Source organism: Anguilla rostrata, chromosome 6 (assembly GCF_018555375.3).
Source record: "Anguilla rostrata isolate EN2019 chromosome 6, ASM1855537v3, whole genome shotgun sequence".
Classification (NCBI taxonomy): Eukaryota; Metazoa; Chordata; class Actinopteri; order Anguilliformes; family Anguillidae; genus Anguilla; species Anguilla rostrata.
In genome coordinates, this window is record NC_057938.1 from 1,838,946 (window position 1) to 1,864,219 (window position 25,274).

At 47.5% G+C, this 25,274-nt stretch overlaps 2 protein-coding genes across 2 annotated transcripts; one reads left to right on the forward strand and one right to left on the reverse strand.

Moving 5' to 3' along the window:
* The first annotated feature begins 1,200 nt into the window (after positions 1-1,200).
* On the forward strand, positions 1,201-20,635 carry LOC135258143 (ras-related protein Rab-3A-like). Its single transcript, XM_064341414.1, has 5 exons — positions 1,201-1,340; positions 9,767-9,994; positions 13,267-13,385; positions 14,259-14,383; positions 14,848-20,635. Exons 2-5 carry the CDS (start codon positions 9,767-9,769, stop codon positions 15,036-15,038), a joined length of 663 nt encoding a protein of 220 aa, XP_064197484.1. The 5' UTR covers positions 1,201-1,340; the 3' UTR covers positions 15,039-20,635.
* Positions 20,636-22,908: 2,273 nt separating this feature from the next.
* Positions 22,909-24,840, reverse strand: LOC135258144 (transcription factor JunD-like). The gene has a single exon (XM_064341415.1). It carries the CDS (start codon positions 24,413-24,415, stop codon positions 23,534-23,536), a length of 882 nt encoding a protein of 293 aa, XP_064197485.1. The 5' UTR covers positions 24,416-24,840; the 3' UTR covers positions 22,909-23,533.
* Positions 24,841-25,274: the final 434 nt, after the last annotated feature.

Below are 25,274 nucleotides of genomic sequence, written 5' to 3' on the forward strand. Positions count from 1 at the left end.
ACATACACATGCACACATACACACAAACACGCACACACACGCACTAACACTAACTGGCATGTAACATACACACACACAGGAATTGTAAGTAACTTCTAAAAATGTGTGGGCACTGCCCTCTTTAAGATATGAAGATTAAACGTCTGCTCTTCATAAATGACCTGGTTTTGGTTTTGGGTGTAACCCATGGAATCCGGGCTCCTGGAGCTGGACCCTGGCTGTGCTAGACTAGTACTGCCAGTGCTGGACCCTGGCTTTCATTTTGAAATAATATTTCAGAAAACTGGGACAGTTTTGTTTGAATAGCTCTTTCAGTTCCAGACCAGAGGAGGGGTGAATAATGTATTTTTTTTGCAGTGGATGAAGTGCTTTTCTAATTCCAGGAAAGATTCAGGCTATGTAAAACCATAAAACAACAACAAAAACCTGTAATGTTTTTGCAACAGCTTTGCTCATTGTTTCTCCTGTGGGTTTGGTTTACTTTCTCCTGCCTAAGATTTGATACTGAATCTGCTTCTTTTTATGATTTGAATACATGGTGCAGTCCATAAGTGTTTGGATAGTGACACAATTTTTGTTTTTCCGGGTGTGTACTACAGCACATTGGATTTGAAAATAAATAATGAATATGACGTTAAAGAGCAGACTGTCAGTTTTAATGTGTGGGTATTTATATTTATACCTGGTGAAACGAGTAGGAATTGTATCTCTTTTTTATATGTGGATCACCCAGTGTAGGGGAATCAAAAGTAATTAGACAAATTAGCATAATCTTATATAAAGTGATCATGTTTAGTACTTGGTTGCAAATGCTTTGTAATCAATGACTGCCCAAAGTCTGCGACCCATAGACATCACCAGACCCTGGGTATCTTCCCTGGTGATACTCTGTCAGTTTGGTGTCCTAAAATACTTTCTGGTGCCCTGAAATGGGGCAACTATGAATGGAAAGATACACAGCGTATAGTACTTTAACCTTAATATCTTACATCATTTTCTATTGAAATGAACTAAATTTGATCTGTGCGTGGCTAACATGATGAATAATGATGTCAAGCCGATTGAGAATTATCAGATTTTCTCATAAATTATAGAGAGCGGTTCAGCTGTGTATAAATTATGCATTACGCTAAGTCGCGTCCTGAATATTCTAAAATATTTTAGCAAGATCGTAGTTCGGATAGGTTCCCCGATGCGTCAGTCAACATACCTCCCCCCTTGATCCCGCCTCTGAAGTGGTCACAGTCTATCAGGTGACGTCTCTGTGTTTCTGCAGGTGCGAAACGAAGTGCTGCATTTGGTGCAATCGGAGCTGCAGCAGAGAAAATATACAGTGAAAGGTAAGTTTGACGCCTTTATTTTAAAGTAACCGTTTTTTTTGGTCAATCGTCGTTGACATCGTGCGTCTTTTATTTCGCATGACCGGTGGAGCGCCGGATGAATTAAATAACGGAAGAATAACCTTCATTTGACATAGGATGCTTTAGCTAGCAGAATGCATGGCTAGCAAGCTAAATATCAGCGGAGAAACGCGTAAGCTAGCAAGTGTTTTGCTATGGATGGTTGCTGTCTTATTTTATCCTGCATTTTGAAGCTTTAGAAGGCATTGCTTCGATGTGCGTTGAGATCCGCCCGTATATCGATTACCTCGTTCCGTGCGACAATATCTTATCATTTTAGAATTCTGTCTGGTAAAGCTGATCGTCGTTTTTCAAAAAAATAATAAAAAATAAAAGAAATAATGCCAAACGCCGAAATAGCTTGCTACCAACTAGGAATGGGGCAATGTCGATCGGCAACACTAAAACGAGCACAATAATTGCGAATTAAATGCAGCGACGTGGGGCACAGGATGTCAACTGCTAGATATCAACAGATGAAAAATATATTTGTGAATGGTGTTGTTTTCCGTTACTTGTTTCTTAATCTGCGCGTGGTTTCCAAGCTGTATGATGGTTAGCTAACGTTATCTAGCCGGGAAGCAACACGGACCCATCTCTGATCTCTCACATATGCCTGCTCGCCGCCGTGAGTGGCAGCAGCGCGTAAGCGTTGACGTTTACGCTGTGAGCTTCATCGAGGATATTTTCGTGATTGTCCTTTTGCATATCGATTGGTTCTAAGATGTGGTGGTACTTTTTGGGAGAGGAAGAAACACGCAGAATTTGCAACGTTTACATGTGGGCCGGTTTTACGCCTTTTCCCCGACCGCAAGTATGGTCTGTAGGCTAACGACTGGCGTTATAAACGCACGTTAGACTAGCTAACAAACCGACTACCTATCCTGTTAAGCCAAGATAAGCATCAACATACATTGGCCGCTGCAGCAGAAGACGCTGAGTAACCAATCGTTCAGGAGCTTGTCACTTTGCAGGCGTGTAGGGTCGCAGGCGTGCGCGCGGTGCCTTAATAGACATGCTGACTTGTTAAAAATGAAACATCTTTGGTTTCTAAATGCATCAAAATCGACCAAGCGACCACGAAAAAGCTGATGCTCCCAGGTAACATGAAACTTGTTTGATACAGGCCTTTTAATAATAATAATAGTAATAATAATAATAATAATAATAAGAATAAGAAGAATAGTTATGTGTTGTTATTTGATCGTACATCCCGTACATTTAGTAGGCTACACGCCATATAACATTAGATGAAGCAGCGAAACCAGCCTGGCGGGTAGGATGAATGATTATTGTAGACGACCTTCCTTTATCATGTTATTTACGCAGCCTGCGCTTAAAAAAAATAATAAATAAATCGACCTAATTCTGCATGTAACCATTTGTGTGGGCCGACCTGTAATCCTTGCTGATGGATGGCCTGCAGAGACGTCTCGAGTGTCTCGCCGCACCATAAATAGACGGTCTGAATCATAATGGTCCTGTCCAGCATTAATGTGGAAAATGAAGGGAAGGTTAATGCTCAGAGAGGTGGTGGACAGGGGTAATTAAATATCTTTTACCGTGGGGCCAGTGCGTCACGGTCACGGACTATCTAGGCGGGCGGAAGTATGTGCGCACCTGCCTTTCAGAATCGTTTTTGTGTAGGAAAGCTATGGGGGCGGGGGGGGAGTGAAATAGTTTTTTAAATGTGCTGTGTGGACCGTCAAGCCTTCACCCTCGATTATTTCATCTAAGACAGAGGGAGGGAGGGGGGTGGGAGGGAAAGAAAAAGAGGTGATGGAGGAGAAACCATTAAAGGCCATAGCCTCTTTGGGTTTTTTTGGTATTTCTCTCTCATTCTCAGTACCTTCAGTACCAAACACAGGAAACATGCAGATGAGAAGAGGAGACTGGAGGAACTGCATTTCCCAGAGTTCCCTTCAAGGTTTACGCACCAGTCGTATACTTCACTGTTTAGGACAAAATGGCACACTGATCTTCACCTTTATTTAATCGCTGTGACCTGAAGCTGATTCTGAAAGTGTGTGGATGGGCCCCACGATGTGGTATCTGTTAAGGCTCTGTTCCAGTATGTGGATGGGCCCCATGGTCTGCTATCTGTTAAGGCTCTGTTCCAGTATGTGGATGGGCCCATGGTCTGGTATCTGTTAAGGCTCTGTTCCAGTGTGTGGATGGGCCCATGGTCTGGTATCTGTTAAGGCTCTGTTCCAGTATGTGGATGGGCCCATGGTCTGGTATCTGTTAAGGCTCTGTTCCAGTGTGTGGATGGGCCCCATGGTCTGGTGTCTGTTAAGGCTCTGTTCCAGTGTGTGGATGGGCCCATGGTCTGGTATCTGTTAAGGCTCTGTTCCAGTATGTGGATGGGCCCATGGTCTGGTGTCTGTTAAGGCTCTGTTCCAGTGTGTGGATGGGCCCATGGTCTGGTATCTGTTAAGGCTCTGTTCCAGTATGTGGATGGGCCCATGGTCTGGTGTCTGTTAAGGCTCTGTTCCAGTGTGTGGATGGGACCCATGGTCTGGTATCCTCTGTAACCAGTAGATAGGGGATGGGACCCCATGAGTCTTGGTGTCGTAAGGTCTGTATACTTCACTGTTTAGGATGGGCACACTGATCTTCACTATTTAACTGGCTCTGTTCGAAAGTTGTGGATGGGCCCATGGTCTGGTGTCTGTTAAGGCTCTGTTCCAGTGTGTGGATGGGCCCCATGGTCTGGTATCTGTTAAGGCTCTGTTCCAGTGTGTGGATGGGACCCATGGTCTGGTATCTGTTTAGGCTCTGTTCCAGTGTGTGGATGGGCCCCATGGTCTGTTTGGTTAGCGGTGAGGTTTTGGGCTGTCGGTTAGCAGTGTGGTTTAGGGCCGTTGGTTAGCGGTGAGGTTTAGGGCTGTCGGTTAGCGGTGAGGTTTAGGGCTGTCGGTTAGCGGTGTGGTTTAGGGCTGTTGGTTAGTGGTGTGGTTTAGGGCTGTCGGTTAGTGGTGTGGTTTAGGGCTGTCGGTTAGTGGTGTGGTTTAGGGCTGTCGGTTAGCGGTGAGGTTTAGGGCTGTCGGTTAGCGGTGTGGTTTAGGGCTGTTGGTTAGCGGTGAGGTTTAGGGCTTTCGGTCAGCAGTGTGGTTTAGGGCTTTTGGTACAGTGCATGGCTATTTCCGTTTGGCCGATGCACTGATCCACGCTGGTGGATCCACAGTTGCCCGTTCCGGTATGTGTACACTGTGTCTCTCTGGCCGTCCCGTGAGCAGAGGGTGCCCGCAAGCCGTTCTGACTTTGATCTGCCGGGCACTACAATGCCTACGTCGCATCGGTGCCTGGGACTGACGATTTTACCGTTTAACTGCTCCGAGTTTCGAATTGCAGACCTCTCCAGCCAGGTCCACCCAGTAAGACCTACAGAGCTAAGGGAACTAATCACACAATCTTATTGCTTCTCCTGGAGTGACGTCACATTCTTAAGCGGACATTCCTGCGCCGCCTCTCTGTGCATCTCCAGGGCAACAGCGGTGGCCAATACCAGACGGTACCGCATTATGACATCATAATGATATTTAAGGCGATTTGAACTGTTTAGTCCACCTAACCGCACTTGGCCGTGCAGGAGAAGCACAGCGCTGGTCATCGGCATTCCGACCCGACTCTTATCAGTCGAAGACAGCCGCTGTAATGTGAGACTCTGGGCAGCACAGAGCTCCAGGACAGCATATTTTCAGCGCGTAGGTCAGGAGTTATTTAAGTAGCGCGTGATAATGCACTCGCCAGGCTGGTGGGGTTCTGCTGCTGTTGAGGAGCAGCAGTGGCCATTGTTCCCGCCTGTCGGTGGTGATGCTATTTTAAAAACACAAGAGCAGTGCTAGCAGAGCGTCACGCTGGAATCCTATTCCTGTACATATAGGGCCAGTTTCACAGACACAGGCTAAGCCTAGTCCTGGACTATTTCCTGTCCTGATTGGTTGGTTGGTTGGTGGCCTGCCCTCACTGGGGTGAAGCATCCTATTTTGCAAAGTTCTAGACTAGTTCTGGATACTTGTGACTGTACCCTTACTGGTGAAGTTCAAGTATACACTTCACCATGAAGACCGTGACCAATCAAAACCGAGTACTCATTCCCAACATCAGCAACTTGACCTATCAAAACAAAGGACACATCCCTCCCATGATCTGAAGGCCTCTGGCTCCTTCAGGCCGCAGGAGGTTTTGAGCACGGAGCGTAAGCGACCGGGGGGGTGGGGGAGAGGAGGTGTGTTTCCATTTTTAGACCTCGCTCTAGACCGCGGGGACTTCGGGACGCCATTTTCCGGAGTCGCTGTGACTCGCTGGTCATGGCGGCCTTTACCGCCAACCCGCCAGAGTCAGACTGTGTCCCCACTCTGCCCCAAACTCCTCGCTGTCCCCCTTCATTACATTACAGGCATTTATCCAGAGCGACTTACACAACTGTTTACACTGCATTTACACTGCATCCATTTATACAGCTGGATATATACTGAAGCAACGCAGGTTAAATACCTTGGCTCAAGGATACAACGGCAGTGTCCTACGGGAATCGAACCTGCGACCTTTCGGTTACAAGCCCAGTTCCTTACCCACTGTGCTACACTCCGTTCCTTACCCACTGTGCTACACTCCTTCAGACCGCCATCCCGCTGTGTCCCTAACTCCCTGCTGTGCCCCGAACTCCCCGCGTGTGGAGGGTTCCAGTGGCTCATGGGGGGGGGGGGGCGTTGGGCTATAGTCTCCTCTGTGTGCTGACTGCAGAAGTACCGCTTGCTGGCCCCGCCCTCGTAATGAATATTAATGAAGAAGCAGGGAATGGGGACACGTTCAGTTCCAGCAGTGGCAGGTACAGCATCGATAAGCATGCTGCTCAGTTTAATGTTACCTGTTCGGCAAACAAGATGATTGTAGCAAAGCTTGGCTCTGCTCTCATTCTCCAGAATGTTCCACAGTCACATGGTGCCGGGGCTCCTGGGTAATCGCAGGACATGGCTGTGAGAGATTGGCGGTTGGTCAGCATGGCGATGTGGAAAATGGGCTTGTGGCCTAAATGTGACCTTTGTCGTGTGACCTTTTTAGGATATGCCTATCGACGATTTTGTATCAATGGCATAGTCCAGTTGTGAGGCTGACTGTGTGTGTGTGTTGAGTGCGCAGGCGGTAGTGTGTGAGACTGGCTGTATGTGTGTGTGGGTGTGTGAGACTGACTGTATGTGTGAGTGTGTGTGTGAGTGTGGCTGTGTGTGTGTGTAGTGAGTGTGTGAGACTGGCTGTGTGTGTGTGAGACTGGCTGTGTGTGTGTGAGTGTGTGAGACTGGCTGTGTGAGTGTGTGTGTGTGTGTGTGTGTGATGTGTGTGTGAGACTGACTGTGTGTGTGTGTGTGAGTGCGAGTGCGTGTGAGTGTGTGAGACTGGCTGTATGTGTGTGTGGGTGTGTGAGACTGGCTGTGTGTGTGAGTGTGTGTGTGAGACTGCTGTGTGTGGTGAGGTGTGTGAGACTGCTGTGTGTGTGTGAGTGTGTGGGGTGTGATGCTGTGTGTGTGTGTGTGTGAGCTGGCGTGTGTGTGTGTGTGTGTGTGTGTGTGTGAGTGTGTGAGCTGGCTGTGTGTGTGTGTGAGTTGTGTGTGTGTGAGACTGTGTGTGTGTGTGTGTGTGTGTGTGTGTGTGTGTGAGACTGCTGTGTGTGTGTGGTGTGTGGTGTAGCTGGCTGTGTGTGTGTGTGTGTGTGTGTGTGTCTCTGTGTCCCTGGCTTGCCCTTAAAGCCCGAGCGTCAGGCGGGTAGGAGTCACGTTTCCGTACCCGCGCTGATGAATTGCGCCATCGACTCGCTTCTCCTCCGTTACCCACATCCCCTGCAGGTCGCGCCGTCGATTTTTCCTCCTCTGTCCCACATCAGCCCCTGTCAGCTCCCCTCCTGCGCTCGTCCCTGACAAGCAAACCCCTGTTTCAGTCACCTGATTGGCTGGAAGGGGCTAATGTGGCTTTAACTACACGCTTCACACCTGTGAAACCATGGAGACGAGCCTGCTGTACTGTGTGAGTGATCAATGGAATGGGGAAGTAGAAAGAGGCTTTGTTGTTATTCTTATTATTATTATTATTATTATTGTTATCTGATTGTGCTTTTCCCATGATCACTGTGCTGTACAGAATAAAATGCGTAAATAATTGCAGCTAATTCAGTGAGCCAATTCAAATTCATAACCAAGCAAAATTTTAATTACCTCATGCCCAGTCATAGTAACATTGATAATCCAGTATAATCTGGAAGTGCCGTGCAGTCATCTCAATGCTGCAGTGGTGAATACATCAGGCGCCACTTTGGTAATAGAAAACTTTTTGAATCACACCCCCCTCCCCAACAACCTTGGTTCCACTTGGATGCTATTTTCTTTTTGGACTTTCCTTCCTTCAACCTCACCCCTTCACTGCCACCCTCCCCCCTTGCCACCCCCCCTTTGAGAAGCACTGTGAGTACTGTGTGACTCACATAGCGCAGAGGCTTCCTTATGTCATAACAGTCCTTAGGAGGGAGGGCTGCTGCACACATGAACATCGAAGCGCACAGTAACACTGGGGGCGGCAGTGTAGTGTACTGGGTAAGGAACTGGTCTGGTAACCTAAAGGTCACAGGTTCGATTCCCGGGCAGGACACTGCCTGCATTGCTTCAGTATACATCTGGCTGTAATAAATGGACGCTGGGTGAATGCACTGTAAAATGCTTTTTAAGTCGCACTGGAGGGAGGGTAAGATGCCAGGAGGAGAATAAGAGCAGCCAGAGTAATGACACCGTGCGAACATCACAAGACAACATGATTACTCCGTAATAAAGGCCCTTTTGAAAAGATTGTTTTTTTTTAATGTGGGGATTTAAAAGGGGAAGAGAGTAGGCATTCCGAGTCTGGGCACAGTGTTCCACAAACCCCTGCTGATGTTATTTTATGTGGGTTTTTTTTTTTTTTTTTATCGCCCCTCCTGTGCGATTTCCCAACACGTCGGCTACGTCAGTGTTATTTTTTTGTTTTTCATTTGAATGTCGGAGAAGTTCACATCTGTTGCCACTCGAGGGTGAAAACCTGTGTGCTGCTCCCTTTAAAGGGGTAGGTCACTTTCTGGGTTTTTTTTTTTTTTTGTCTGATATTGTCTCAGTTCTGGCCCGTGTGTTGAATTGGCTCAGGTTTTGTGTGCTACTAAAGATGTTCAGAGACGTTTCTGGTGTCCTGCCCGTGGCAGGTAGGCAGGTAAGCAGGTATGGGGCCTTTCAGCGTGTCTGAGGTCTAAAGCGGGAAAAGTACTCTTTGCAGAACTCCAAAGCAGCTCGTTCGTGATGTTATGCTTTCAGGTGTTGTACGGGTGTACAGTGCTCGATTATTCCTCAAAATATTACATTCATTTTTTAATGATTTTGTTAAAATGATAATAATATTTTCATTTTGAACCAGTTTCTTGTGTTCACTGTAGTTTAATGTTTCAGGAACTGTGCCTGTAAGTGAAAGGTTACAGGTTTGATTCTCCATAACATAGCATAGCATAGCATAGCATAGCATAGCATAGCATAGCATAGCATAGCATAGCATAGCATAGCACAGCACATTGAGGAGAACAGGCCATTTAGCCCAACAATGCTCGCCATTTTCCTGACTAAATTAGTGCTCTGATTACCTACAGACCAGATAGATAGTATCTAACACCGTATCAAGCCTGGTCTTGAAAATCCCCAGTTTCTGCCTCTACTACGTGGCCTGGCAGACTATTCCACGAGGACACGACGCTCCAGGAGGACTCTGCTGTTGTACCCTTCAGTAAGGTGCTTAACCTGCATTGCTTCAGTGTTTATCCAGCTGTGTAAATGGACCCTGTGTAAAAATGCCAAAGCTGTGTCAGTCACTCTGGATAAGAGCATCTGCTAAAATGGCCCGTAATGTGACGTAGTGGCTAGGGCTGGGCGATATGGACAAAATCAAATATCACGATATTTTTGACCAAATACCTCGATATCGATATTGTGATGATATTGTGGGGATGACTATTGGTACTTTCACAAAATTACACAAGGAGATTTTTGATAAATAATCATCATGTAATAACTAAGTAGGTAAAGGCAAATAATAGAACAGTCATGTTCAGAAAATTACATCACTTTACTGTAAATGCTGCCTTTAAAACCAGGAAAAGACAACACTTACGCCATATCACGATATTACGATATACGAAATCCCAGACGATATGTAGTCTGAGTCTCGTATCACGATATCGATATAGTATCGATATATTGCCCAGCCCTGGCGGTGACAGAAGTACCGGCGCGATATAAAAGCCGCCGTTTCCGTCTGAGATTCCGTTTTTCAAACGCTGCGAAACGTCCGGCCCCTCTCAGATGGCCTCTGCCACAGACGCGCGCTACGGCCAGAAGGAGTCGTCCGACCAGAACTTCGACTACATGTTCAAGATCCTGATCATCGGCAACAGCAGTGTGGGCAAGACCAGCTTCCTGTTCCGCTACGCCGACGACTCCTTCACCCCGGCCTTCGTCAGCACCGTGGGCATCGACTTCAAGGTCAAGACCATCTACAGGAACGACAAGAGGATCAAGCTGCAGATCTGGGTCAGTGCTTCTCCCTCTCTCTCTCTTTTTCCTTTTTTCTCTCTCTATCTCTTTCCTTCCATCGCTTCCTCTCTCTTTCAGCCTTAAAGTTTAAAATGCTTAACTTGCAGGAAATGCCTCTATACATTTTTTCGAAGCATATAGTAACACAAACTTAAGAAATCAATAGTTAGTGCTATAAATAACAATGGAACCACTAATAATAATACAATTATGTAGAGCTGAACCAGGCTGGCTCATTATAGCCCTTTCCCACTGTAGAGCTGGAACCAGGCTGGCTCATTATAGCCCTTTCCCACTGTAGAGCTGAACCAGGCTGGCTCATTATAGCCCTTTCCCACTGTAGAGCTGGAACCAGGCTGACTCATTATAGCCCTTTCCCACTGTAGAGCTGGAACCAGGCTGACTCATTATAGCCCTTTCCCACTGTAGAGCTGGAACCAGGCTGGCTCATTATAGCCCTTTCCCACTGTAGAACTGAACCAGGCTGACTCATTATAGCTCTTTCCCACTGTAGAACTGAACCAGGCTGGCTCATTATAGCCCTTTCCCAGTGTAGAACTGAACCAGCCTGGCTCATTATAGCCCTTTCCCACTGTAGAACTGAACCAGACTGACTCATTATAGCCCTTTCCCACTGTAGAGCTGGAACCAGGCTGGCTCATTATAGCCCTTTCCCACTGTAGAGCTGGAACCAGGCTGGCTCATTATAGCTCTTTCCCACTGTAGAGCTGGAACCAGGCTAGCTCATTGTACCCCTTTCCCACAGTAGAGCTGAACCAGGCTGGCTCATTATAGCCCTTTCCCACTGTAGAGCTGAACCAGGCTGGCTCATTATAGCCCTTTCCCTTTGTACAGCTGGAAACAGCCGAGTCATGGTGTTGTATAGCCTTCTGTCAGTGTCCATTGAAGGTGCAGGACAGGATAGGCTGGTTTATTTAGAGTCGGGACCTGATTTACGGCTGGTTCGGTTACACTGGGCACCTCTGGTTCCGGCAGCTTGGGTTACACACCTAGCTACCTGAGACCTGCCACAGTCTGGAGCTGGAGGACGTTTCTGCGGGAGAGGCTTTATCTGCCGATGAGATGGTGCTGGGGATTCTGGGAGGTCATTTCTCTCTAAAGCACCCTAAAAGCTCCCCAAACCTGATACTGCTGCTCGTCTGCATACTGCAGGGAAATGGGCCCTGTCTGTAAGACTTTAGAGACACACAAACACACGCACGCGCTCTCACACACACACACACACACACACACACGCGTGCGCGCGCACACATACACACACAGCTGTCAGGAGGAGAATCCCTCTCCTGCTGCTGCAGCCCTGAAATGCCACAGCTGGAGGGCATGAGCTCACCGAGCCATGTGATTGGCTGTCCCGCTTTGCCCTCCCCACTCCCCCTTGCTCGGCCTGCTCTCTGATTGGACGGACACCTCCCCCATTCCCCAGCACGCACACGCTCTGGACACAGCCTGTAGTGGTCCTTACGCAGGCCTCTGTGCGTATAGAGAACCACGGATGCCTTCCTTCTCTTTCCTGGGCCTGCGTTACTGTTGCAGCCAATCAGAGCTCTGCTGTGCGTGTTTTAAAGGAGGTGTCCTGTGATCCCACAGTACCTGGGATCAGGCCTTTGATTCCACGGCGTTTTGGTGATTTCCGGGTCATGCACCGTGAACCCGGCTCAGATCCACACTGCCGCGGCCGACCGGACGAGCCGATTGGACGGGCCGGCTGGACGAGCTGATTGGACGAGCCCGCTAAGCTTTCATTTCAGACAGAAAGAGAAACGTGTCGATACGCTGCTGAAGGCTGCGCGGCCCACATCAAAACGAGGACTGAAAGAGGAAATGACTGTTTCCATAACAACGAGCTATGGGCCGGTTCAGCGGCTCCATCTTTGTCTTTTGATGTCGGGACAGGTCGTAGATTTGACATGACTAGTCTCAGAGACCTCGGCAGCCGTCAGAAAACGCTTTGAAACTCTGGAAGCAAAAAAATTCTCCTGAGAAAGTTCACAATCCATCTCATTGGCTGGCATCAAATGGCTTTGATTTGAACCAACCTGAAGTCACATCAGAGGAACAAAACTAACTGCAGTGTGTGCAGCAAACCAGCATCCGTATTCATAAAACATCTGAGTAAGAGTGGTACAAACCAGAGTGTGTATTCATAAAGCATCTGAGTAAGAGTGACACAAACCAGAGTGTGTATTCATAAAGCATCTGCGTAAGAGTGGTACAAACCAGCTTCCGTATTCATAAAGCATCTCACCTGTGTGAGAGAGCTGAACAGCACTGTGTGCACACTGCAGGTATAATTAGGTGAGATGTACAGGTATGATAAGGGGGGAGGGACTGAAAGGTGAGCTGTCCATCTCTGGGCAGGTAACCCAATCAGGCAGAAGCCCTGACACAGGGGTGTGTGTGTGTGAGTGTGTGTGTGTGTGTGTGTGTGTGTGTGTGTGTGTGTGTGTGTGTGTGTGTGTGTGTGTGTGTGTCTGTGTGTGTCTGTGTGTCTGTGTGTGTCTGTGTGTGTGTGTGTGTGTGTGTGTGTTCCAGAGAGCTGTAGCTACATACACACTAGGGATGGTGTTGCCTTTTGGCAACAATGTTTCTGTGGTGTATTTACTGAAGTATCAGGATGTGTTCACTATCCAAATTATTTTAATTTATCTAACAGAGTATTGAGTTTTCTCTGTGGTTCTCTTGCTTGCTTGTGTGCTTGCTTGCTTGCTTGCTTGATTGCTTGCTTGCTTGTATGCTTGCTTACATGCATGCTTGCTTGATTGTATGCTTGCTTACCTGCTTGCGTGCTTGCTTGCTTGCTTGATTGCATGCTTGCTTGATTGCTTGCTTGCTTACTTGCATGATTGCTTACCTGCTTGCGTGCTTGCTTGCTTGATTGCATGCTTGCTTACCTGCTTGCGTGCTTGCTTGCTTGCTTGATTGCATGCTTGCTTGATTGCTTGCTTGCTTACTTGCATGATTGCTTACCTGCTTGCGTGCTTGCTTGCTTGCTTGATTGCATGCTTGCTTACCTGCTTGCGTGCTTGCTTGCTTGCTTGATTGCATGCTTGCTTACCTGCTTGCGTGCTTGCTTGCTTGCTTGATTGCATGCTTGCTTGATTGCTTGATTGCTTGCTTGCTTACTTGCATGATTGCTTGCTTGCTTGTTTGGATGCTTGCACACCTGCTTGCGTGGGTGCTTGCTTGTGTGCGTGCTTGCATGCGAGCGTGTCTTTCTCCGTTCATGCTTTGTGCTTTTGTTCCAGGACACCGCAGGGCAGGAGCGGTACCGGACCATCACCACGGCCTACTACAGAGGAGCCATGGGCTTCATCCTCATGTATGACATCACCAATGAGGAGTCCTTCAACGCCGTGCAGGACTGGTGGGTCAACTGCTTAGAGTCTGAATTCTAGAATGTAGCAAATTTTTTTCCGGTCTTAAGATGTTGTGATTAAATGGTTCTGGGATTTCTAGAAAGTTCCCATAAAAAAAGAAAACACTTTTATTATACCAGGCTGTTGTGAATAGGAATTCTATAAAGGTGGAATGATGGACTGTTTTAAATGGAATTGTTAGGTCTTGTTTGCACTCTAATCTGATGTAGCTGACCGGTGTGATTTCTGTGTATCTGATAGATGTGGTTTCTGTTCACACAGTTCATGGTGTGCTGTGGGGATCACATGCGTTTATTCTGAGGTCCCGTCTCACATCCCTTTGTGCAGGGATTAAGCATGGGTTCTTTCTGTCCTAATGAGCGGCTCTAGAACAGTGTGTCCCTCCGCCCCCACACGCTTATTATGGGATGTGGTTAGCAGAATATTGGGGGTGCACGCTGCAGCGTTTGCATTCGTATCCGACCCTGGGGAAAACGCGAGCCGGACTCCCGCTGGAAGTGGATCTGTTCGATCCGGATCGGATTTCTTTTTGTTCAGACGGCGGTCACAGAGTGTTGATGCCTGTGGGCTTTTTCAGAAAGGCGTGTGCACCATGAATAAAAAAGCAAGCATGAGCGGGGCCTTAGACTGTTGTGATTAAGGGTGTAGTGATGGAGACAGTGCAGGTTTACAGTTATCTCACCTGTGTTTTGTGCCAGCGATTGTGTGTTCTCTAACCTGTGCCTGGAGTTCTGTGTTCTGTACCCTGTGTTCTATGCTCAGAGTTCTGTGTCCTGTGTTCTATGCTCAGAGTTCTGTGTTCTGTGTGTGAGGATGGGCTGATCTCTCCCTCTGTGCCGTTCCCTCCTGGTCCTCCACAGGTCCACGCAGATTAAGACGTACTCCTGGGACAACGCGCAGGTGCTGCTGGTGGGAAATAAGTGTGACATGGAGGACGAGCGGGTGGTGGCAGCGGAGAGGGGTCGGCAACTGGCGGATCACCTGGGTGAGTCCCAGCCTACCCAGCCTCAGGCTTGTATTCTAACTGTGGATCATTTACACACATCTCTGATATCAGCATTCACACACATCTATGATATCAACACTCACACATCTGTGATATTAACATTCACACACATCTGTGATATCAACACTCTCACACACACAGATCTCTGATATCAACATTTACACACACACACCCATCTCTGATATCAACATTCACACACATCTGTGATATCAGTTTTGATATCACCGAAAGCTTATCAAGAGGGACGTTTGACGACCCTTTTTAATTTTTATCTATTCTTTTTGGTGTCCTTGCAAAAAAGTCCACAGCCACGTTTACTTCCATCACATTTCTTGTTCCTACGGCAGGTTAATAAACCCATTATCACCTGTATTTGACCAATTTTCAAAGAAGGGATTTAGGACCATTTCTGGCTCCTGACTGGCTCTTCACTTCCCGCCCAGGCTTCGAGTACTTTGAGGCGAGCGCCAAGGACAACATCAACGTGAAGCAGACGTTCGAGCGGCTGGTGGACATCATCTGCGAGAAGATGTCGGAGAGCCTGGACGCGGCCGACCCCGCGGTCACGGGGGCCAAACAGGGGCCCCAGCTCACCGAGCAGCCGGCTGCCCCACAGCAGGACTGCGCCTGCTAAAGATCGCCCCCTCGCCCCCCCCCGCCCCTGCACCCCAACCCCAACCCCAACCCCACGCCCTGCCCCTACCTCAGACTCCCTGCACTGCCCCCCCCACCCCCCCCCGGAGGGGTGTCACACTAAATCCAGTCCCCATAAGTAGCCTCCTGCCATGACCTCCAGCAGTGGCCTTAGAGGGAAACTTCACCGACAATCCGAAATTTAAACCCGTGCCTGTGCTGCAGTCAGTATCATTGTTGAGAAAAACAGCTTTTTTCAACTAATAGTCTGGGTTTTTTTTTCTTTTTTACCAGCTTTGTGCTGCCTGGCCCTCCTACAATTCCCAGAATTCATTGTGCCACATCTGCAAATTACATTAAAAACATTCTTGATCACTTTAATACAGAAACACAAACAGTTGTTTAGCCACACTGTAGATGGTGTCGGATCTTTGTGCTCTAATCTAGATTGTCTGGCTGTGTAAAATTTTAATTTGCATGTATTGTGGCTGTGTGCTAGCTTGGAGCTGACAGGAAGGAAGTGGCAGCACCAGCTCTATAGTGCATTGTGGGTATTAGAGTGCAAAACTAGAAAAGAACTTTCAATGGAAGGAAGTTGTAGTTTTTCTGCTGTCAGACATGGAGGAATGTTGAATTTTTGGCATTTCAGCAGCATATTACAGCCTTCAGTGTGTCTGAGGCATCATACCTGCCTGCTGAACCTCAAGGTAAGGAACGACATGCAAATTTATCAGCATTTTCTGCTAAATTATTGAAATTTGGTATTAAATATTCGGTGAAGTTACCCTTTAAAGCTAGAAATGTTTTTCAGACCCCCACTACCTTAAAAAAAACTGTCCCCCACCCCGTACGCCTTACACCCTACCCCCTTTCACCTCATGCGTTTCGTACACGCCTGAAGGTACCTTGGTGAGTGGTTAGGGGGGCACTAGTGTAAAGGATAATCTGCAAAGTCCCAGGCTGACTTTAGCCAACTGCTGCAGAGTCCCTGTCTGACCGCGTCTGGGCTATTGGGCCCAGCCTGGACCCATGGTGAACACCTTTATTAACTGAATCACTGGGGAGCCATATACCCCCCTCCCCTCTCCCCAAACTCAGTATTTTAACATTGCTAAATTCACTATGTTACTTTATTTAGTATATTCTAAAGCTCATATCCACTGTAAGAATAAAAGGCCAGTTGGAACAAAATGAAGGCAAGACATTGTAGGGATAAGAACAGGCCATTCAGCCCATTTAGACTCACCAGTTACCTGAAGTATACAGGCCTGTACTTCAGTACTGAAATTCTGTTGAGAGAAATTTAAGTTGGGGGGGCGGGGAGGCGGGGAGGGGGGGGGATCTTGCAACTGTCTTTTGAAAGGTGTAAATACATGCGCAGTATATTATATATCTAAAGGTATATATTTAAGAATCCACATAAGAAAATGAAATATTAGAAATATGAATAGATGAGTGGTGAAATTTCAAAATATGAACATATTACTGTGTAAATATTACCGATATGTCTCACAGATTTCTCTCATTTTGTTGCTTTTTCGTCCCAGAGCTGTCCACACTCTTCCCCCCCCCCCCCCCAAAAAAACACCAATATGCTCCTTTTCTGTTTGTGCTCAGTTGGAAATCCACCATCATTGTCCTGTTCTCTTTCACTGTAGAAGTGGAATGCAAGCGCCAAGTACGATACAGCGCCCCCGCTTGGTTGGGAGGGCTTTATTACACAAAACACAATGTAGCGCACCTGAACTTGGACAAGTACCCAGAATGCAGTGTTTAACATGTGGTGTCCTGTCCCCCCCCCCCCCCTCTTAGGGGGGGCTGTGGTGCTCAGCAGATGCAGTTTCTTTCCTTATTGTCATTTTTTTAAACCGAGTTCTGTGAATGGTTTTATTTGTGGTCTGTGATCAGCTGTAACTGTTTTAGATTGCAGTTTAAACTGGGCACATGGAACCCCCGCAGTCATAGACTTTATTAAGGGGACTGAATGCCAGTCCATCAGTCACCCAACACTAAATGCAGACGTATATACTGTATATGAGATCATTATTTATTAGTCTTATTTATTTATTTATTTTTGTGATGTATCACTTTTGACGTCTGCGTCGTGCTCCACGCTAGGTGGGGGGAAAGGGGGTGAGAGTGATGGCAGCTGTTCAGCTGCGGGAGGTTGTGACAGCTGTCACTCAGGTTGATGGACCGGGATCTTGCTGGGAGCGGGTTTTGAAGGTTCCGCTGGGCGTGGGTTCTGCTGGGTCCACTGGGTCCGTGGCTCGGCTCAGCTGAAGGGAGCTGGCGGTCTGTGGGCTGCTGGGAGCCAGAAGGCCCGTCGGGCGGGTGACTGTGAGATTTCCCCAGAAGGCCCGTCGGGCGGGTGACTGTGAGATTTCCCCAGAAGGCCCGTCGGGCGGGTGACTGTGAGATTCCCCCAGAAGGCCCATCGGGCGGGTGACTGTGAGATTCCCCCAGAAGGCCCATCGGGCGGGTGACTGTGAGATTCCCCCAGAAGGCCCATCGGGCGGGTGACTGTGAGTTTCGATCAGTCCATGCTGCTCTCCGCAGGTTTGGGAAAGGAATGCCTCATTCCCGATCTTTCCGTGACCAAAAACAGTTCCAGGCTAACCAATGACATGGACTGTTCACTTCGTCTGGCCACGCCCCTCACCTGTCACCTGTCACAATGCTAGGACCTCCTCACACACACCTGTACACATCCACGTATATACACGCTCACATGCACCTGTGCTCTCACACACACACTCACACACACGGGTGTATACAGGCGTCAAGTACGCACAAATGCGCATACACATATATGCACATACACGCTTGGACACACGCTCGTACACACACATCTGTATACACACTAATGCACGTACACACACAAACACTTATTCATACTGAAATTATTTCCCACCTCAGAGCATGATGAATTATGGGAGAGTAGTTATGATGTGGAATAACGGGATATAACCGTGAAAGGGAGGGGCCCGTTTCCATAGTTACCCATCATGGGGGGGTGGGGGGGTTCCGTGTGTTGGGCTGTGATAGTGGATTTGCTGGAGAAGGAACCCACCTTAGGGTTCCTAGGCAACTGTTGCAGCCTAGGGACTGTTGCCTAGGTACAATAATGTTTCCGGAGCTTTAGTCTAGTGGTACATTTTTGAGAGAGCACTAGTGTTATAATTATGATTATTGTGACGTATTGAATTCTGTTGTTTTTACACATGTAGTCGAGTCCTTTCCCTGCTTGACCTTTGCTGTAAGCATCGCCCTTGACCCCTGACCTCTGACATTGGTCCATCTTCTCCTATCACTCCTTGTTCCTGGTCCAGTAAACTCTAGACACTATTGGTGGTTCTCCAGTTCTGCCCTCCCAATAGTCTTCCTTGCTGTAAATAAACAGAATTGTACATAGGTTTTAGTCATTTGTGTGAATTGTGCTGAAATGACTCCAGGTTTGCAAAAAAAGAACAAAAAACAAAAAAACGAACACAAAGCATCTTTTCTTTTCGTTCTATTACTGCTTGTGAATGACTGTACTTATAAAGCAATATTTAAAAAAATGGAAAATACATTTTTACAGCGTGGGAGTTTTTTTTTTGACCGTTTAAAGATGTAGGGCAAGTGTTCATCGGCAGGTATGTGGCAGTGCTTTGTGTTAGAACGGGAGGGTGAGGGGCCTCGTTCTGGGGGACCTGCAGCGTGTGGAGTTTGACTGGTCGGGTCTGTGCAGTCTGCTGTTGATTGCTGGGTTAAGTCTGGTTTTGATTAGCTGAGTCTGGGTTCAGTCTGGTGTTGATTAGCTGAGTCTGGGTTCAGTCTGGTGTTGATTAGCTGAGTCTGGGTTCAGGCTGGTGTTGATTAGCTGAGTCTGGGTTCAGTCTGGTGCTGATTAGCTGAGTCTGGGTTCAGGCTGGTGTTGATTAGCTGAGTCTGGGTTCAGGCTGGTGTTGATTAGCTGAGTCTGGGTTCAGTCTGATGTTGATTAGCTGAGTCTGGGTTCAGTCTGGTGCTGATTAGCTGAGTCTGGGTTCAGGCTGGTGTTGATTAGCTGAGTCTGGGTTCAGTCTGGTGTTGATTAGCTGAGTCTGGGTTCAGGCTGGTGTTGATTAGCTGAGTCTGGGTTCAGTCTGGTGCTGATTAGCTGAGTCTGGGTTCAGTCTGGTGTTGATTAGCTGAGTCTGGGTTCAGTCTGGTGTTGATTAGCTGATCTGGTTCAGTCTGATGTTGATTAGCTGAGTCTGGGTTCAGGCTGGTTTTGATTAGCTGAGTCGGTTCAGTCTGGTGCTGATTAGCTGAGTCTGGTTCGGGCGGGTGTTGATTAGCTGAGTCTGGGTTCAGTCTGGTGTTGATTAGCTGAGTCTGGGTTCAGGCTGGTGTTGATTAGCTGAGTCTGGGTTCAGTCTGGTGCTGATTAGCTGAGTCTGGGTTCAGTCTGGTGTTGATTAGCTGAGTCTGGGTTCAGGCTGGTGTTGACTTTGGAAGTGAGTGGGTGACATCTGCACCAGCTGAACTATGTCAAACAACGCAGCACCTGACGGGGAGATGAGACAGGAAGTTAAAATCAATGTTTTGACAGCTTCGCCTCTTTTTTAGGTTTCAAAAAAAAAAAAAATACAAACCCTATGATCTCACACTGAAGGAGCTGTGTCCTGGTAAATACTGCTTGTAGAACAGGTACTGTGGTAGATCTGTGGTAATCTTAGATGTTACAAACGTGGAATCGCTGCTGTTCTGCTATTTTACCTTCCTCGTAGTCCGTTCGGATCGACTGAATATATTGGTGACGGTAATTCAGTTCAATTAAAAAGTACAAACCTGGAAAGAAATCTCCTGAAATGTAATAAAAGCCAGAAGACTGTTACTCTGAAACACGTGGAGAACGCCCCAGGGGTCTCTGCCCATCGGGACGCCCCAGGGGTCTCTGCCCATCGGAACGCCCCAGGGGTCTCTGCCCATCGGGACGCCCCAGGGGTCTCTGCCCATCGCGCGCGCTGGCGGTGGAATGGGGCGGTTTCTGGGGCTCGAGGTTCTCCGCTCCAGGAGCGCAGTGCGGTCCTCCGAGATCCGCGCGGCAGGTCTGGGTTCCGGCTCTCGCGTGTGCGGTCCAGCCAAAAACACAGAGGAAGACGCGTTGGGCAGGACCACAAGGGTCACGCACGAAGTGTGTGCAAAACTGTTCTCAGCGTGTGTGTGTGTGTGCGCGCGTTCTGTGGGGAATATGCTCTAGTAGACCATTCCTGATGACTTATGACAACTTTTTTATTTATTTTTTCCTTCGAGTGTTGCTCTTTTCAGAATTTTTTCTTACCTGTTATATCATTTTTATGTTTTTGCGATCGTACATCATGCATCAAATGAAGAATTGCACAATACTGCAGATTTTGACTTGGTTTACATAGATTTTTACACTTGTTTTATGGAAATAAAATATATTTAAGAAAAGAAAAAACATTCATTATTCAGTTTAGCAGTTACAATTACAGTGAGAAAAAAATGAACTGTGTCAAAATGTTAGATTGTGAGCATTTCCTGAGCTGCTGTACATGTTGTGGAACAATAAATAAAGTCAAAAATAAAAGTTTGTGCTGTCAATAAGCTCCTGTTTCCCGGTTCATTAGTGACTTGGGTCATGGTAACGTGCCAATACTGAAATGGATGTCCCTCACTGGCTTTACTGTGTCAACTTTATTTATTTTTTTTACCCCCACTTGAGAAATCTAAATTCAAATGTGGGATTTAAATTAGTCACGTGAATTTCCACATAGTGTGATCAGTTAGCATTGCACTAGCTGTCCCCTCAGGCTCACTGGGGCCAGCGCAGTTTGCATTGCACTAGCTGTCCCTGCAGCCTCACTGGGGCCAGCGCAGTTAGCATTGCGCTAGCTGCCCCCTCAGCCTCACTGGGGCCTGCACAGTTAGCATTGCGCTAGCTGTGCCCGCAGCCTCACTGGGGCCAGCGCAGTTAGCATTGCGCTAGCTGTCCCCTCAGCCTCACTCGGGCCAGTGCAGTTAGCATCGCGCTAGCTGTGCCCGCAGCCTCACTGGGGCCAGTGCAGTTAGCATTGCACTAGCTGTGCCCGCAGCCTCACTGGGGCCAGTGCAGTTAGCATTGCGCTAGCTGTGCCCGCAGCCTCACTGGGGCCAGCGCAGTTAGCATTGCGCTAGCTGTCCCCGCAGCCTCACTGGGGCCAGCGCAGTTAGCATTGCGCTAGCTGTGCCCGCAGCCTCACTGGGGCCAGCGCAGTTAGCATTGCGCTAGCTGTGCCCGCAGCCTCACTGGGGCCAGTGCAGTTAGCATTGCGCTAGCTGTCCCCTCAGCCTCACTGGGGCCAGCGCTGGAGTCATGAGTTGTTTTACTTTTTTCTAAAGATAGCTTTGGCTCTCGGAGGCCTCTGCTGTGACTCACCCAGTCGAGTTCCAGAGCTCGCTGAGCTCTTTCAAAACTGACCCAATGCCCAGGGGCGCCACTGGGGATTTTGGGCCACATGAAAAGATCTCGTGTTATGCCCCACTACCCCAGCAAAAACCTGTGTCCTAATATTTTTTGACGGCCTCTGTCTATCATGGGAATCCCCCCCCTTTAGGTCACACGTGCCAACGCCCCTCCTCCCACCGAATTTCTGGCCCTAACATTTTAAAGATCTGCGACCAACCGATTGGCCAAAAATGTAAATACCTATTTCTGGTTTAGGCCTAGTTTAATGCTAATGTAATTGTTGTTTGTACATTTATGACCCAGGTGAACCACCTGCCCCTTTTGATCATATTTTGTTTGTTTGCGGGTTCTGTATATCAAAACGGCTTCGGTTCTTCAAGTCTCGCGTTATTCTGGTGTGGACTGTGTAAACCAGGATTTTTGGAGGCTGACTACAGATGTGTCGGATAAAGAATAGCCACTAGAGGGCGTAATATCGCCTGAAGTCGGTCAGAGACTCAATGTTCCCTCTTTATCTTCAGAAAAGGGCCAAAGTGTCCTAGTAGTTACTGTCTCGTACTTTTGGGGTCAGGAACCGGTTCATCATATGAATATATAACAACAACAATAAAATAAGCATATATTTTTTCAATCTGTTCCTGAACCGACATGACTTTGTTGTATTCTACCTGTTCAGTGCCTTTAACTACTGGCATATAAAATCTATTAAAATCGTCACTCTCAAAAAAAGAATTCTGTCTTTCTGTGGCTGGAATAGAATCTTGATTTGAAAGAACCCGTGGATTGGGACTACGTTTTTAGTGCCACAAGCTTTTTCAATATTTAATACCAACTGTGTAAGTCTTGCAACACCCATAGAATCAAATCCACGTAGTTCCAAAAAATGGTTCTCGTTTGCGTTAGAACTCTTTGGAAGTAGAGCGTAGAATATCTTCCTATATTCAATCTGTATGAAAACAACTCCGATGGTTTTCCAGAAGGACATTTGACGCTTGGGTTGTTGCGGGAAATACAAAAGTCATTTCTTATTTACAACGACCTTATAAATTTTAAATACACGGCTTCTTACAAATATCGATTTCTTTTTTCGTCTGCTTAGCTCCTCACTGTATTCAGTGCGAGGCAAATAAAACGCCGATCAGGCTTGACTTCCCGCATGACCACGGGCATTTCTGTGGTGATCTAATAGCCAACACATTAATTAGACAAAAACTTTGAAAGCAAACATATTCTATCCATAGCGCATAAACAGGACTCGGTGTAAACTTTGCAAGGCCCATATTTCATAAACGTTCTTTTAAGAAGGTGAGATCCATAGCTTGTGTGGACAGCCCATTTCCCATCTGCCCAGAAGCGTTGCGTAACCTTTCCCCGATTCTAACAGCGCAACACAAACACAGCCTACGTAAAAACAACTAAAATTGCGAGGAGGTGAAGTTGTTCAGTATTTTTATTTAACACTTGTACAACGCAATATCCAAGATTGATATATACATATGTATACGGAATGTAAAAGAAAAAAACGGCACACACAAATACGTTAAACAGAAAACAATCTGCGAAGTTTTAAAACACTGTAATAGGACACTGTACAGTTACGTTTTGTATAAAATGGACATTTTATCCGTTTATAAGTGCTTGTAAACAAGTCAGACATACATGTAAACGGCATGCGCTCAATGACACCCAGATGATAGTTGGTATTCATCGAGTTTGTCACTATAACATGCATATACTTGTTTTCCCTTTTCAGATGAATTCTTCGAAATTCAGCGAAGGCTACTGTCAAATAAAACATATGAACACATGGAACCAAACCGTTTCTCTCGAGAGAGGCAAGTAAGGTGAATTCTGTTTAAGCTTTACAATATTTTTTTTTTCTAAAATATTTGTAAACGTGTCTTCAACTTATATCTCCGCGCGTCACTCGACAGTGTCCTTTCTGTGAATGTCGGCATTTGAAATACAGTGCTCAGTACAGAGTCAAGGCAATTGAGTCAGGAATGAATCGCGCTTATGCAGATCCAAATGGACCCGGAGACGCGCCCCTTAATCCTCTAGTAAGCTTGGACTTGGTGTGGCAGGAGCTGGCATCCATTATTGACGTGGTTCATGACCTTCTGTTTGAGCTGGGCAACTTGTTCCCGCAGCAAACTCGCGGTGGAGGCCAGTTCAGTGTTCTGTGTCTTAAGAGACTTAACTTTGTCCTCGAGCCGCGATATTCTCTCCAGCTTGCGTTTTCGGCATTTGGACGCGGCTATTCTGTTGCGAAGCTTTTTCCGCTCCGCCTTGATGCGCTCCTGCGTGTCCATGTTGATTGGCGACAGCGGCGGGCTGTCGCCGAAGCTCTGCACGTCGGGGACCGTCTGCGGCTCGTCCTTCAGGGAGTGCAGGCGCTGCTGCGCGCTCAGGGGATGCGAGGGGGGCGGCGGGAAGGGGACCGTGTCCGTAGAGTAGTTCACCGTGGTCCCCAGGGGGCTGTTACCGTAGCTGTTCAGGTTGGTGTACACGGGCAGGTCCGTGTGCACGGTGACGGGGGCCGCGCTCGTGCTGAGGTCCAGACCGCCGGTCGGCGCGCACGTGCCGCCGTTCAGCTGGTTCTGCTTGTGCAAGTCCTCGAGCGCCTTCACAAAGCCCTCCGCGAACTCTTGCTCGTCGCTAACAGACTTTGGGAACAGGAACTGCGAGGTCGGCGTCGTAGTGACCATGCCATTAGACTGAATGATCAGTCTCTCCAGTTCCGGAGAGGCCAGTTTCAGGAGTCCAAGGTCCGGAGAGTTCAGGATCCCCTCGGCGTCTCTGAGACTCGGCCTCAGGTTTGAACTTGTGTCCGTGAGGTTTAAACTCATATCCTTTTTCATCATCCTGTTGGAAGAGTAAGCGCGCGTGGTTCTCCCAGTAATATTCAACACATCATCATGGTAGAAGGGCGTTTCCATTCTAACCCCTCGTGCATGTAGGGGTAAATAGAGCTTTCAGCTCCGATGATAAAGTGTTGTTCAGTTGTCTGCCAAACCAATGGGAAAAAACAATTATAAAGTCTTTTTATACTTATTTTTTCTCAGCTTTCCTTAGCTTATAGCTAGTTAGCAAGTGAGCTACACTTCCTCGTTTCCAACAAGTTTCTGTTTGTTGCACTTTAGTCTTTAGACTTCGATTCGAGTGTATTTATCCGACTTCCTGTTCCGTTTTCAGTAAAAAATGATTATATCCCTCCTGACGATGTTTTTCCTTGTAAACAATGACACATATCCTTTATCTTGAAACTGATCTCTCGCAGCTGGCGCAGAAAGCCACGCTCCGAATCCTCGCGCTGTGACTCGCTCTCCGCGAAAGACGGTTTCTGCGAGCGGGGGCGGGCCGTCCCAGGCTTTTCTATCCTTCTGAATTCCATTATGTCATTTCAGAGCGGCCAGATTGGACAGAAATGACGTTTTCTTCCGGTTCTATTTGAATAAGGGGTTGTGCTAGCGCTTATTGCCATGGAGAGTGTGGTAAACTGCAAACAGTGCGGTGCATTGTGGTTTGATGTCATAGCAAATCCAGGGTCAAAGAGAGGGAGAGAGGCACAGAAAATGAAAAAGATCACTTTGTAAATACGATTCAGTTTTTCTCCCAAAACAACCTAACTGTCCTCTGATAGCAGGCGTGTTTTCTGTGATCATAAATTTCACAAAAAACATCAGTTGTCAGCATCAGCACGCCATACAGCGTCTTTTTTTTTTTTTTTTTTTTAAGAGAGAGCGAGCGCGCGGGGGGAGGTTGGGTGTCGGTACGGAGACAGAATGACGCGCGCGA

What these genes read in the sequence shown, in the direction of transcription:
- LOC135258143 (XM_064341414.1), top strand. Translation starts at nt 9,767, where the DNA reads ATGGCCTCTGCCACAGACGCGCGCTACGGCCAGAAGGAGTCGTCCGAC. An exon ending in TTCAACGCCGTGCAGGACTG is followed by an intron (nt 13,386 to 14,258) that starts GTGGGTCAACTG and finishes GGTCCTCCACAG; the next exon opens with GTCCACGCAGATTAAGACGT. An exon ending in GCAACTGGCGGATCACCTGG is followed by an intron (nt 14,384 to 14,847) that starts GTGAGTCCCAGC and finishes CTTCCCGCCCAG; the next exon opens with GCTTCGAGTACTTTGAGGCG.
- LOC135258144 (XM_064341415.1), bottom strand. Translation starts at nt 24,415, where the DNA reads ATGGAAACGCCCTTCTACCATGATGATGTGTTGAATATTACTGGGAGA.